Here is a 13,391-nt window from a genome sequence, read left to right on the forward strand (position 1 = left end):
CAAGATACCAATCCTCTTCGATTCTCTCAGCTCTTGCTGTCCTTTTTACAAGCCACCAGTTATGGAATCACATGTCTGTATAACGGACCATCAGTATAAATCTCACATGACAAACCAACTCTTTCCAAAGGTTGACAGGTGCTCTGAAAGTGATGACCTGGCAACATGTATTCTAGCAGTGATAATGAGGAATTATGTCATTTTAACTTTGTCTTTCTGAAAATCTATCCTTCCCCATCTGTCTATTTGATCATGACCATCACACACACACACACACACACTTAAAAATATCCCCCAAAACAGACACATTACATCAATCTTGAAATATGGCCATGACTCAGCTGTGACTGTGCAGTAAAATATGCAAGAATATAATTTTACAGTCTGGAAACTATAAAATAATTCACCGATGATCCACCAACAAAAGGTTGTAAACCCCAAATGACTTGTGCTGGTCTGCACAGACGAAGTACAAGTCAACATTCAAAACACTTTGGATGCTTTCAACTCTTTATTTGTTCAATTATGTACAAATCAAAATTCCACATTACATAGCAATGTTTTTCATAGCTCTCCTTTGGTTCTGTACAAGGTTCCTCTGTGCTAGCCTTTCTACTCACCAAAGCTGTTAAGGACACTTAGCTAGCAATATGCATTTCTTTCTGATATCCAATGTATCAGCGCAATTACATTTGTTCAATATGCGCGTTCTCCCTTCTTAATTTACACAGATTTTAAAGTCCTAGTCAGATAAAACTGTCTTGAAATTCTACTGTTCTTCTTTCCTTGTCTTCATCTTTCAAAGTACAAACAGATGAAAGAAGAGAAGATAGCAAAACTGCTGGGACATGATTCTACTGTGTGAGTGGATGCTGTCCACATCATGTATGCTAACATACAGTGCAGCTGCTAAGTGCACTGTTGCAACAGCTCTCTTCTCATCTGAAATGGAAACACTAACACACCGTACAACAAGTGGAACATTCAGCTGGTTTTGACTTGACATGGGAAAATAAAGAAACTACGATGTGAGACAAAATGGCTGAAAGAAAAAAGAAAGTTCAGTGACTGTATTCCTAATATCTTAAAGACTGTATGAAGTGGCATGAAGAGCGTGATTTGCTTCCATGTATTGACGTATTTCCCAATGAAACAGAAAATTCATCAACAGAAATTTGCTGTTTAGCGGAAAGAGACGGTCTGTAATTTTGATACAAAATTTCTAGAAATCAACATTTTTTGCCATTTTTTGGCCTGTATGTAACACTATGTCCAACATCGGCAAAATTGTCTTAAAATGTTCAGTGTCTTGAATTGTAGTTATGAAAAGCTTTATGAAATAGCCCACATGATATATTCAAAAGAAATTTTAACTGAGAAAATGAAAAGAGCAATTCCAGTCTTTCCAAATATTAAAATCCTCATCAATTCAAATAATGGGTCAAAATGTTTAAAACAAATCAAACCAAGAAGGAAGAAAAAAAACGCAAGATCAACATAAGAATTAACATCAAACGACAAAACGCCCTGAATTAGTGTAATGTGCCATATATCCTGAAGAATATAACCACACAACAATGTGTGTAAATAGTTTATCCAGATGCAAGATGGACTACTGAAAATCACTATCAGAAAAACTAATAACACCCGCCTGCTACCAGTAGCCCCTCTATAGTCTGGTCTGTACAGGCCAAAACAAAGAGGGCTGAAACTGCAAAGGTGCTTCAGTTTCCCCCAGTCAGAGGAGAACCAGGGTACAGGGGCTTTCTCAGTCTGTGTGCCCCAGGAAAGGTGAGGGTGAGGGGGGTGAGCGCGGGCCTCAGTGTCCCTGCATGTCTCCGGTGCCCTGGGCCTGCGCTGCGGTCGTGCTGAGGTACTGCCAGCTGAGCGCCGCCAGCAGCATGGCGGCAGACAGGTACATGGGGGACAGGTGGTGCGTCCTGGAGGGCAGGCTGGACTGGGACAGGGACGACTTCTCTCTGATGAGCGCCAGGATGTGCAGGGTCTTGTCCCGGGACGGATCTGAGAGGGAGACCTTCTGTAATATCTGTGGAGAGAGAGAGATTGTTTGTGTTGAGGTACATTGATATGGTGGAAGATAGACACATACATAAACACAAACAAACATGTTTACCTCCTGGCTGTATTGGGTGATAATGCTCTGCACAGCTCTCATGTTGGTGGCTTCCATCATGAGCGTGACAGCCTGTCCCTTCCTGATCTTCACCACTCCCTGGAACACCACGGGGTTGTTGTAACACGCTGACAGGGTCGCTATCGCCATCACCTGGACAACGGAGGAATAATACAGTCAGATCACCAGCCATGTGGATGATATGAATTAAAACATGAAATTAATGATACTTAATATACCCAACCTGTCTTGGCAAAGATGTAAAGGTAAACTATGAACAGAAGGAGCAGGCACTTTTTCCTTTTAACTAAACTAGGACTGAAAAATATCAATCCTTGTTAATCCACAACTGTGATTTCTCTCGCATCTCAAGTTAATAAGAATCAGAACTGGTAGGAATACCAAAAACTGACAACACACTAAAATGCTGGTCAAATAGCATGTCATACAAATCAAATCTATTGATTGACCTATGATTGGCAACTTGAAATGGGAAAAGTAGTGTCAGGAAACAAACACCCAAAGAGTTTGCTCAGCACAGACAAACCGTAAAGGAACCATATTGATATTAAAATGAAAGTTGCATACTCTTCTATGGTGCCATGATTTATATGGTGAGAAAAACAAACACTAACGCCTGTGGGACGGTACAGAAGTGCCATAGGATACAGTTAATTATAGGAATACATCATCTAGGACTGTCTATACCTGTGGAATGGCACAGAAATTGAAGACGCTCTGGTTGCGCAGGCGGGCCAGGTAGGCGATAACATCTGGCACGTGGCGCAGAGCATCAGTCACCAGCAGGTTGAGACAGGACAGGGCCGACTCCAGCTTCTCCGGCTGGGCCAAGTCCTCCAGGCGACCTGCAAACTGGCTCCACGCCTACATAGGGAGAGAGAAGGCACACAAGGTACACATAAATTGACATGACATATAGTAGAACTTTTTTATCCAACTGGCAGCAGACCACTTAGCGACAGGAGGAATAGATGTTGAACTGGGTCATGTCAGTCTAGGTACGTCCTTTTGCCCTCCCTCTAATCTCTTTATCACTCACACCCATGATGCAGCGGTTAATGAAAAGGTGGGTGCTATACAGAAATTGTTTATACTTTGAGAAAAGCATTCATTTTTTTCCTTAAAACACCTTATCTTCCTATGACTGACATCAGTTTGACACTACTTACTATGAAATGTATGTAGGAAACTCTATTGTGGAATTAAAAAGGTAAACACAGGTAAAGTGAGTTTAGGTGGGGTTACTTTCCACTACATCCCTGCTCCCTCCACACACACCCCACTCCCACACATGTGAATGGAAAGGGTGGACAGAGGTTACAAACACCTTTTGTACACACACATACATTTCATGACGCACAATGAGAGTCCATGGTGAAAAGAACACACACAGTATTCAGGGGTATTTCCTTTTACTATCACACTGCATAGCTGTGGGCAGAGGTATGCACAGACAAAGCAAATGCACACACACACACATACACACACCAGAACAAAAGAAGGTGTTCCTCAACCTACCTCCTCTGGCCAGAAGGCCCGTCCCTCCTGCGTGTCCTCCAGGTAGTCTCGGATGATGTTGGTCTTCTGGAGGAACAGGCCCATGGAGTTGGCCAGCTCGGTGTCCCGGCCCACCTCGGGGTCCTCCAGCTGGGACGCAGAGAACAGCTGAGACAGGCCGATGCCCACCAGCCCCGCCACGTAATGGCAGTACTGCACAGAGGAAAAACCAGACAACATCGCATCAGCATTCACAGTCACAGTACGACACGGGAAAATAACAAAAACATTGGCTTATGAGTGTATGTACACAGTGACTATAATACACAGGATTTAGATTAATCAAATCTTCACACAATATTGAGAGAGACATCTGTGTGAAGGGCTTAAAACTGTTGTGTGGTCTGATGAACATCATTTTTACTGCCTCGTAGCACAAAATGACCATTATATATCATGATAGGGTTAAATTAGATAGGGTTGTTGAACAAGATCAATGACAACGATTATTTTGTGAGACGCTGAGATTTCCAACTCAATTGCCAGCCCATACTCTGTTTTGGAAACATCCCCCACCTCACATTTTCAGATGCTCAAAGATGGAGGACGGTGCTACCAGTGAGCACCTGGTGTTGCAACACATTTCGTTTTCAAGCAAAAAAAGGCAATGACAAAGATGTATTATTTTGCATCATGATATATTACCTCTTCAATAGATGTTTCTGTTGAATAACTGCTCTAAGTAGCTATAGTAGTTTACTCGCCTCTATCATGAAAATGTGACTATTAGATTTATGTCCATTACAGACCACCATAAGCTGTGCCAGGAATCTGTCAATGTTGTTGAAATCCTTAGACACCTATAGAGGTCGATAAAAGTCCTAAATTACTTAATGACCCTTAAATAGAGTTTTGTGTTATGTCCCTAATGTTTCCTCATGTTGTGATCCTAACACTGTGATAACAGCAGGGTAACATTCACCTGGTCCCACTCCTTCATGGATCCCACTTTCTTCTCCAGGAATTCAGCCATTCCCATTCCCATACGGTGGCAGATATCTGAGATGACGTCCCTGTATTCCTGACCGAGGTTTCTGAATTCCAAGGAAATCTAGATTAAAAGGAGGGAGAAGTGAAGACTACAGTTGTAGGATCTGTCACAGTCAATCTAACTCTGTGCCAAAAAGCTCTTATGAGTAACTTCACTCTTATTTGTCATTCTTTCATTTGTAAGTTAGTTACTTGCATAGCCTCTAACAGCAACCAGCTTGTAAATTTACTATTTTGTTGTGTACATTGTTGTACAGGAACAAGGAAATTAACCTGAATATTGCTGTTTTTTCTCTAAGTCGCCCTGTTAAACAAAAAAACCCTCTATGCCGTCAGTCAGTGAGGTGTCTACTGACCGTGGGGAAATCCTCCAGGACCTGCCGGTCTTTCTCCTGGCTCTCAGTGAAGCACCACTCAGCCTGGTACAGGTAGGTGTGGAAGTCATTCAGCATGGGCACCTTCTTCTCCAGCGGGATAGTCATGTCATCCTCCACCGTGTCCAGCGCCCGCAGCACCAGGTAGAAGATACAAACTGCATGTCTGGATGGAGATGGGACAGAGGAGACAAGGAGACTTTAAAAATAACTGCCATAAGTTTTTTTTTTGTACTGTGAACGCCTTTGTGTTGCAAATGTTTTTATAAGCCAATTGAAATGATTTGATATTATAAATTAGAGTGATTTGTGGCATTAAGATGTGGAATTAAATGTATGACTAACACAAAAATAAAGCGGGGAATTATGTACAGTAACTAAACATGTGTATTTGGAAGGGCAAGTTTGAAAAAGCAGGTATACTACTGAAACATAAGCACTATTTTATTTAAGGTGTTATGATATAAATACAGTGTAACATCATAAATTCAGTTACAATATCTAGAGCACAATATACAGACAGTTAGATGCCCAAAGGGTTAGGTGTGACATAACACTGCTGACTGTAAAGTTGCTTTGTCATTTGCAAAATAACAAAAATAGCAAGCATGTCAAGCATGTCAAGCAGGCCTTGGCGGGTCAAGTCAGTCTATATGTAGAAGATACCCTTTGACTGAGGATATATAAAGTCCACACACACAGTTAGATTTGTGTTTACAAACAGCTGTCACTCCTGTACTGACATTTCTGAACTGAACGGTGGGCTTAAAATAGACACACTGAAGCAGTAGATTCCTCTGTCTGTAACATAAGCAGTTTCCTGCTCCAGGTCAATCCCAGGTCACCAGCAAAATGATTTGCAGCAAGTTGTCAAGTCATTTGTTACTGATCTCTTACTGTAAAAGTAATTTACAGATAGATGCACTGACACATGAAATCTCAGCCTGCATCAAAAGCGTGCATTATGATCCGTTTTTCACACTAGGTGTTGTGATAGGTTTTACTGTAGGCCTACTCTGCACTAAATCATATCTCAGTTCTCCCCAGAACATACAAACTTCATCTGCAGACACAAATCTAATTGCTTCCTGGTAAACTGAGAGAAAAAAAAGCTTCCCCTGCAGTATTAGGCTACGTGCTGATTGTACAGACTAATGCAATGATGCTGTCACAACTGATATGCTACTGTATTACTGTAATCTAACTTTTTTATGTAACTGTTGTGAACTTAAGAAAACACGCCTGCAGACAGACACGCCCCTCACCTGGAGCCAGTCAGGTTGAACTTACCTTAAATCTCCGTCTAGCGCTTGAATGACAGCTGCAAAACTCCGGCTGGTTTGATTCAAATACAGGTAGCAGGTCCTCAAACTCTCGCTCATGGACTCCTGGCAGGAGAAACAGAAGAAGGCAGGGTGTCGGTAGGAGCCTGCGGGTCTGAGGGCGCTGGAGGGCCGGGCGGCCCAGCAGCCCTCCTGCAGGCCGCGCTCCCCCAGCCTCCCGCCCAGCAGGAGGGACCGGGGAGCGGACCCGGAGCTCCGCTGGGTCACCGAGAGAGAGCGCTTGAACACCGACAGAGAGACCGGGCACTTGCAGCACGCTCCGGCCATATGAAAAGCCCGACGGTGCAGCCTTCCCTGCAGCTATAAAACAATGCCGTCCATTTCATACGCTACGGCTGGCAGCGCAGTTTCCAAGCGCAGTTCAGTAGAGGACAAGCGAGCCGAGGGAGGTGAAAACTTTGAGGACGTCGAGGAGAGCTGAGTAAAGCCGTTAGCGCACGCCACTGATCCTAATACAGTTGGCCAAGCCTATGTAAGCATTCTCGAGGTGAGCACGGGCTATCCGCATTGTTATTAGATCTCCTCATATTACGCAGCACCGCGCACAGTTTAGACGTCAAACTTTGCGGAGCCACTCCCACCTCTACCCAAAACAAGAGCAGATAGATATTTCATAACCTACTTCTACTTATTGGAGGAAATTTGGCAACTCAACCCGTTTATAACGCGATGTGACATAAGCATGGAGGGTAAGCCCACCTAAAAACAAACCAATGTGTTATATGAGGATAGGGTCGTTTAAGGGGAAACGCATCTGAAAATATAGGCTATCTAATGTTTGTTTACCGTTAGTTGTTGGCCTCATGATGATCACCGATGGACGTCATATCGTCCGTTTTGATGGCATTATACACATGAATAAGGCTGCTACAGTTCAATGTAAAATAAAATCAAATAAATCTCGCTTTTATTCTTAACACTTCATTATGAGCGACGTAAGTACATGAACTTGGTCTGGGCAGTCATGACCGTTTCCCCGTGGGACTGCAGGTAAAAAAAAATCCATAAATCCATAAATATAGAGCAAATAATAACAATATTATAAACAAGAAGTGAATCTATGTGATTGAGGAAGTCTGCTGCAAACTGTTGCACTGTTTTCTCCTGACATCTAGTGGGAGACAGTGGGAAGGACAGGTAGGTGTCTGCAAAGATGCGCAGTTTGCATCTGGCCTCCAGTCAGTGGGCTACTAGCAGCTAAAATACATTTTAAAAGGATTAGGATTTAGAAGGATACTATACAAATACTCACTACTATTATAATGAACAATTATCTAGTAATACCATACTATAAACCCAGTAGTGAGCATCAAAGACATCCAACCTATAGGGATATTATAGGAATATTGAGGGTTCTTTCATTTGAGCAATTCAGAAAATAAACGAAGTACTTTCTCTGGTCGAACCAATGGGAGCCTAGTAACTCTCTCCGGGTCAAATCGGTGTTAAAGCAGTGGGAGATCGCGGATTAGCCGTCAAACATGCGCAAAACATCTCTCCCTCGGTGAGCCCTCAAAGCTCATTATGTAACGTAAATCCCGGCTACCAAGTCAATGGTTATCTCTCTATAACCTGAGCCAACACCGGAACGACGGGACTGTACTGTATCTAATTCCACACAGACCAATTAGTCGACATTTCCGTGAACTGATGGGCTCATTAAAGAGCAGTGCGACACTGAGCAACAGATCCTTATGCAACTGGATACACTGTGCATGCAAATCCTAGTTTGTAATGTTATGTTTAACGAAGAATTGTTATGCTACTTGAAAATAGGCCTGTGTTTTTTCGTTTTCGTTGTTGCCATTGGCCTGTCTGTGCTGATGCTGTGAAACTATAGTGAAGGGAACATGATGTGCTACTTGATCCCTGGCAAATGTGCAAATACAACAATGTTAGCCCCTTCACACATCAGAAACTCGGACTCACTCCCCACATTCAAACATAAACCCACCTTTTCAAAATTGCCTACAATATCTGACTCTGACCATATCTGCCTCTCCAGAATTGAAATGCACACTCGTGTCATTATTTTGTCACACTCATGTCATTATTTTATCATCTTCATTTTTTGTAATTATTACTTTTGTATCAATTGTTTTATGTGTTTTATACTGTATATTTATTTTCTTTCTCCCCAAGCTGTTGTAAAGTGTCTTTGAGTAGTCATGTAAAGCGCTTACAAATAAAATGTATTATTAAAATGTATTATTAGCCAAGTGTTTGGTTTCATAGCTACATAATTATGCGACAAGTTGGCACTTTATTTCTCAGTGCATAGCCTTTATTCGAGAAGAGAAGATACTCACATAGTCCAACTTCGGCATCACGGTTCGACATCCCCCCATCTTAAACTTAAACAGGTTGAATATCTCCTCCGGGTGGCCTAATGACTTCAGGATGTCCATGGTGCTTTGCTTATCCTGCAGTGTTCCCCAATGTTATTCGGTCTCTACTCAAGGTGCGCTGAAAACCTGGTCATATTTTCCCCATTCAAGCGGTGCGTCGCTGAAACACGGAGCGGAAGGCAGCACCATGTCCAGAAAAGACTGCCTGCAATCACAAACAGTCGTCAGATCGACTGACGCTTCTGATTGGCTGCCGTGCCATGGGCTCAGCGCTCAGCGGCCAATGAGTGACTAGAGCGTCTGGTGTGATGCCCCGCCCCGACGGGCTCTTGGTGAATGAAGGCATCTGATTGGTTCCTTTTTTACCAGCGCGGTCCGTCCGGCTCTGGTCCGGCCGGCACGAGAGGGAAACCGTACCTGGCTGCTGAATGAAGTTATGTAATCACAGCACGGAGAATATTGATTGTGTACACTGCATGCTGCATCAGTATTGAAATTCATTCATATTTAGCCTAATATATAGGCCTACATATACACATATAGCATCAAATGATGAATGCTGTAACCTTGCCTTGTTACTTTTTATGATTTGCTCATTTAATTGATATCGATCTCTTGTTATTAATCAATAATAAATCAGGGCTAGGGTTAGGGTTAGCAGGGTGTTAGTTGATGCAGAGCTACCTGTGGTGTGGAGTAAAGCCTACTGAGGCGGGATCTGGGGCAGAGGACTGAGCTATAAGCTGAGCTCCTGCTTTGCTGAGTAGCCTATCCCATCAGCAAGTCTGTAGACACTCAAGATCTCTCTCTCTCTCTCTCTCTCTCTCTCTCTCTCTCTCTCTCTCTCTCTCTCTCTCTCTCTCTCTCTCTCTCTCTCTCTCTCTCTCTCTCTCTCCCTGTCTGTCTGTCTCTCTTGCAATCTTGCACACATATGCACAGGCTTCCATAGACAGCAATAGACAACTCACAATAGAGTTACAGTATTGTTATCATAGAATTGTACAGAAATAAGACTCCGGTCACTTCAGACCCGCACCTCTAGGTTCAGAAATAGCACATGCAACTGTTGTCTGTAGCCTATTCTGAATTACTTGAAGCTTTAGCTGAGCTCTTGTCTCTCTCCAATGCTCTCCTCACTTTTTTTCAGGCTGCTGAATTGTACTGGATTTTAACTTGTAATTTTAAATATAATTTTTGCCCTCTTGCTTATTGTCCATTGCCCTTTGGTCTGTCTTGTTCTGTTGATGTCTGTTGTTGTTTACTGACTTGTTTTGTTGTGTTGTCTTGTGTTGTGTTGTGGATGTATGTTTTTCCCTACGGCGCAGCCGAGGGCTTCACGAGCCAAATTACTGTAAGGATTCAGTCAGTCAGTCGGTCAGTCAGTCAGGTAACGCTTAGTGAGATGTCGCTTCGTGAGATGGCCTCTAGAGGGCGTCTTTGACTGAGAGATGGCCTCTCGCCTATGGGCTAAATGCCACTACACTGCAACTAAATACGGCTGTCACTCCTCATTGGAGCTTAATCCTGTTAAGTTCACACACAGTTCAGTTATTAAGGAGAGAACCGCATTCTACAACCGAACTCACTACCTGAAAATTCAGGTATTGACTAGTGAATTTGAGGGCGGATTCGGTTAGTCCGAGTAGTGAATAAGCACCAGAACCTTCCCGGACAACTGGTTGCCTTGATGTAAGGCAACACTCATTATGTTACTTAACATTATTATCGTTATTTTGAAAGAGACGGGGGTAAGTGTTGTGAGACATTCTCAAATTTTCTATCTAGTCTGTTTCCTCAAGATGGCGGTTGTTCCTACCAGTTCTGCGGTCTCGGCCCGGCCCAAATGTTGCGGTTAAAAGTATCAAGTCCATGCGGTGGAAAAAGAGAATATGAGGCCGCTGTCAGTGGCAGTTTATTAAGATCGTATGGATACATTGACGCCTCTGGTTACTAGTGTTACTTGTGTCAAGTAAACCGAATATACTCAAGTGAAATACAGGCGATGGTAGCCGCCATATTGGTCTGAAGTACGTTACAATGGTTACATATATTATTTACAGCCATCGCGAGATCGGAGGAGTGGAGTGACTCTTGTTACCTGTATGTCTGGGTATTTTACTCGGCTCTGCTCCAGTGTGTAGGCTACATATGCGAATTCACTCTCATTCATAAATTCGGTTGTCACTATTTATTTTACTACTTTGCACCGAGCCCCACTCTCCTCCGTTAATTTACATACATCCACGTCTTCCCTTGCCCTATTAACTTTAACGTTAGGTAACGTTATTACCTGTGCATTGAATTGAATTGAACACACGCGCCATGGGTCTGTACAGGATCTGTGGACGCGCACTCTCTCTCTCTCTCTCTCTCTCTCTCTCTCTCTCTCTCTCTCTCTCTCTCTCTCTCTCTCTCTCTCTCTCTCTCTCTCTCTCTCTCTCTCTCTCTCACACACACAGAGAGAGGGAGAGTGAGCTCCTCCTCTGATAAGCGTCCCATCAGCAAGTCTATAGACATCCAAGTCCAAGACTGGGCAGGGAGAGAGGCTTTTCTCTCTCTCTCTCTCTCTCTCTCTCTCTCTCTCTCTCTCTCTCTCTCTCTCTCTCTCTCTCTCTCTCTCTCTCGCACACTTATGCAACACAGACGAAATTAAGTTTTGCATCTGTAGGTAAATTACATTGTCATTATGGAGAATAGATTTCCCAATAAAATTGAAAACTTTAAGCTCAACATACTCTATTTACGTAGCCTACTGTAATTTTTCAGTTCAATTACATGAATATGACTAAAATGTTCAGACACCGTCCTGAAAAAACAATAGTATCCAAAACAAGACCGACAGTAACACCCAGATCCTGTCTAACGTGTTATTCTGCCTGACGGCACTGAAAGCAACAGTTCTCTAACACAGTGATGTGTTTACATATGCATGAAAGTGATACTGTCTGTACATGTTTGTGTTACGGCCGTGGCCGTACTCCCTGTGTTCCCAGTGTTTCCCCCTGTCTGTCTCTCTCTATGTTTTGTTTGTGTCTTGGCGTGGGCATGGTCTCCCTACCTCCTGCTCCTGGCTCCCGGCTCAGCTTGTTCCACACACCAGTCTGCTATCAGCTCATTACCAGTCTGCTCACCTGCTGTTCATCATCTCATCAGCCACAGTATATCTACCCTGGCTCTTCATCCACTCATCGCCAGATTGTCGCCTCAGTTCACTCTGTTAGTCACCTTCTAGCCGTTTAGTCTGTTAGCAGTCCCGTCCTGCATTTTACCTAGACTCACTCTTGCCTCTTTGTCCAGATCCCGTCCTGACTCCTGCCGCCTGCTGCAGCTCTGGAAACCTGTCAGCCCTTCGTCCAGTCTGCCGCCTCGTCAGTCAGCTGTCAAGCCTGGACTCCTCCACTCTCCAGGCCAGCCTCGTCCTCTTACCCTACCCTCAAATAAATCTTTATTTGAACTGTCCTGCTGCCTCCTCGTGTTGTGTCTCTGCCTTAGAGTCCGCCAACCTTAAACCCGTGACAGTTTGTCTGTATTAGCTAATAAAGTTTCACAGAAAACATTACAAAACACACAGGAGATTGATTGAGTTGCAGCATGCCTCATTATGCCTTATGTACACAAACATAAACTCCACTCCCACTGATGCTAATGATAACAAAAAGCCCAAGGCATCACACCTCCATAGTTATTGTTTTGTAGACATTAAAAATGGCTTTAAAATGTCTGCAGCGCCACAGGTGATATAATGTTTCCCTCTAGGATAACCTTGATCTGTCTGGGGAATATTTTAGGTGAAAACATGTTTTTATGGGAGTTTTCTTTTCAGCAAAATTGGATAGACAGAAAAGAAACCACAATTCTGAGATAAGTTTAGATGAAAGTGAAGTTGTCTGATATGGAGTATTGTTTCACTCCAGTTTGATTTCTGGTCTCATACTCATCTAATTGATAGAGGTATGTGTAAATGATGATGAATAATACATTTTATTTGTACAGCATTTTTCAAAACAGAGAAATAAAGTCTTCTACAGACAATAAAACATTAATTAATAAGCTACTAAGATATTAAAAAGGTGAAACATTTTTCAAACTTCTTGATATATGCTCTCCTTCATACACACACACACATATTTGGGAGCATACAACAAAGCACACAGTCCATGTGAGCCCAGAACTAACAGTGAAATTGTAATTGTATGGAATTTGCTCAAGGGCACAACAGCAGGAAATAGCAGCCAAAATCCTACCGAATTCATTCCAGTTGATAGCAGCAACTTTGTCTGTTTTACTGAACTTGCCAGACTGGATAACAGGTAGTGAAGATACCACGAGGCAGTTCATGACACACTGGGGACACACACATTCATTGACTGATATAGGGAATGCACCAGCGGTTTGCTGGTTAGGAAACCATGTCTGCGGCCATGAGCACTGCCAAAAGGAGGAGCTCAGCGCTGACAGGCAAATTCTCAGGCTGATGTCAGGTGAAACAGGTAGAGAGTGCAGCTGTTCAACCGTCTCCTACTCTGCTTAGCTTGTCAGAGAGAGTCTTATATACCTGAGTTCTACCTGAGATATCTTCATTTCCAATATCATCAGCTGATCAAGAGTCAGTGGGCAACAGGTG

At 43.1% G+C, this 13,391-nt stretch overlaps 1 protein-coding gene across 2 annotated transcripts; it reads right to left on the reverse strand.

Annotated features, from left to right (window-relative positions):
* Nucleotides 1-505: 505 nt before the first annotated feature.
* fdft1 (farnesyl-diphosphate farnesyltransferase 1) lies at nucleotides 506-8,935 on the reverse strand. 2 transcript variants are annotated; one of them, XM_071897002.2, is made up of 8 exons: nucleotides 8,729-8,935; nucleotides 6,367-6,464; nucleotides 5,059-5,242; nucleotides 4,635-4,763; nucleotides 3,674-3,865; nucleotides 2,843-3,019; nucleotides 2,135-2,287; nucleotides 506-2,047 (listed from the first exon to the last, which is right to left on the reverse strand). In XM_071897002.2, the coding sequence occupies exons 1-8, from the start codon at nucleotides 8,825-8,827 to the stop codon at nucleotides 1,820-1,822; spliced, it is 1,260 nt and encodes a 419-aa protein (XP_071753103.1). In that variant the 5' UTR covers nucleotides 8,828-8,935; the 3' UTR covers nucleotides 506-1,819. The 2 variants fall into 2 exon arrangements, with proteins under 2 accessions (XP_071753103.1, XP_071753102.1); XM_071897001.2 differs by lacking the exon at nucleotides 8,729-8,935 and having other exon boundaries at nucleotides 6,367-6,810.
* Nucleotides 8,936-13,391: the final 4,456 nt, after the last annotated feature.

Source organism: Centroberyx gerrardi, chromosome 18 (assembly GCF_048128805.1).
Source record: "Centroberyx gerrardi isolate f3 chromosome 18, fCenGer3.hap1.cur.20231027, whole genome shotgun sequence".
NCBI classification, from domain to species: domain Eukaryota; kingdom Metazoa; phylum Chordata; class Actinopteri; order Beryciformes; family Berycidae; genus Centroberyx; species Centroberyx gerrardi.

Excerpts from the sequence above, each read along its gene's own strand:
- fdft1 (XM_071897001.2), bottom strand. The coding sequence starts at position 6,686 with ATGGCCGGAGCGTGCTGCAAGTGCCCGGTCTCTCTGTCGGTGTTCAAG. Across the intron at positions 5,243-6,366 it reads GCGCTAGACGGAGATTTAAG|ACATGCAGTTTGTATCTTCT; the intron begins GTAAGTTCAACC and ends ATCTCCATCCAG. Across the intron at positions 2,288-2,842 it reads ATTTCTGTGCCATTCCACAG|GTGATGGCGATAGCGACCCT; the intron begins GTATAGACAGTC and ends TCCGTTGTCCAG.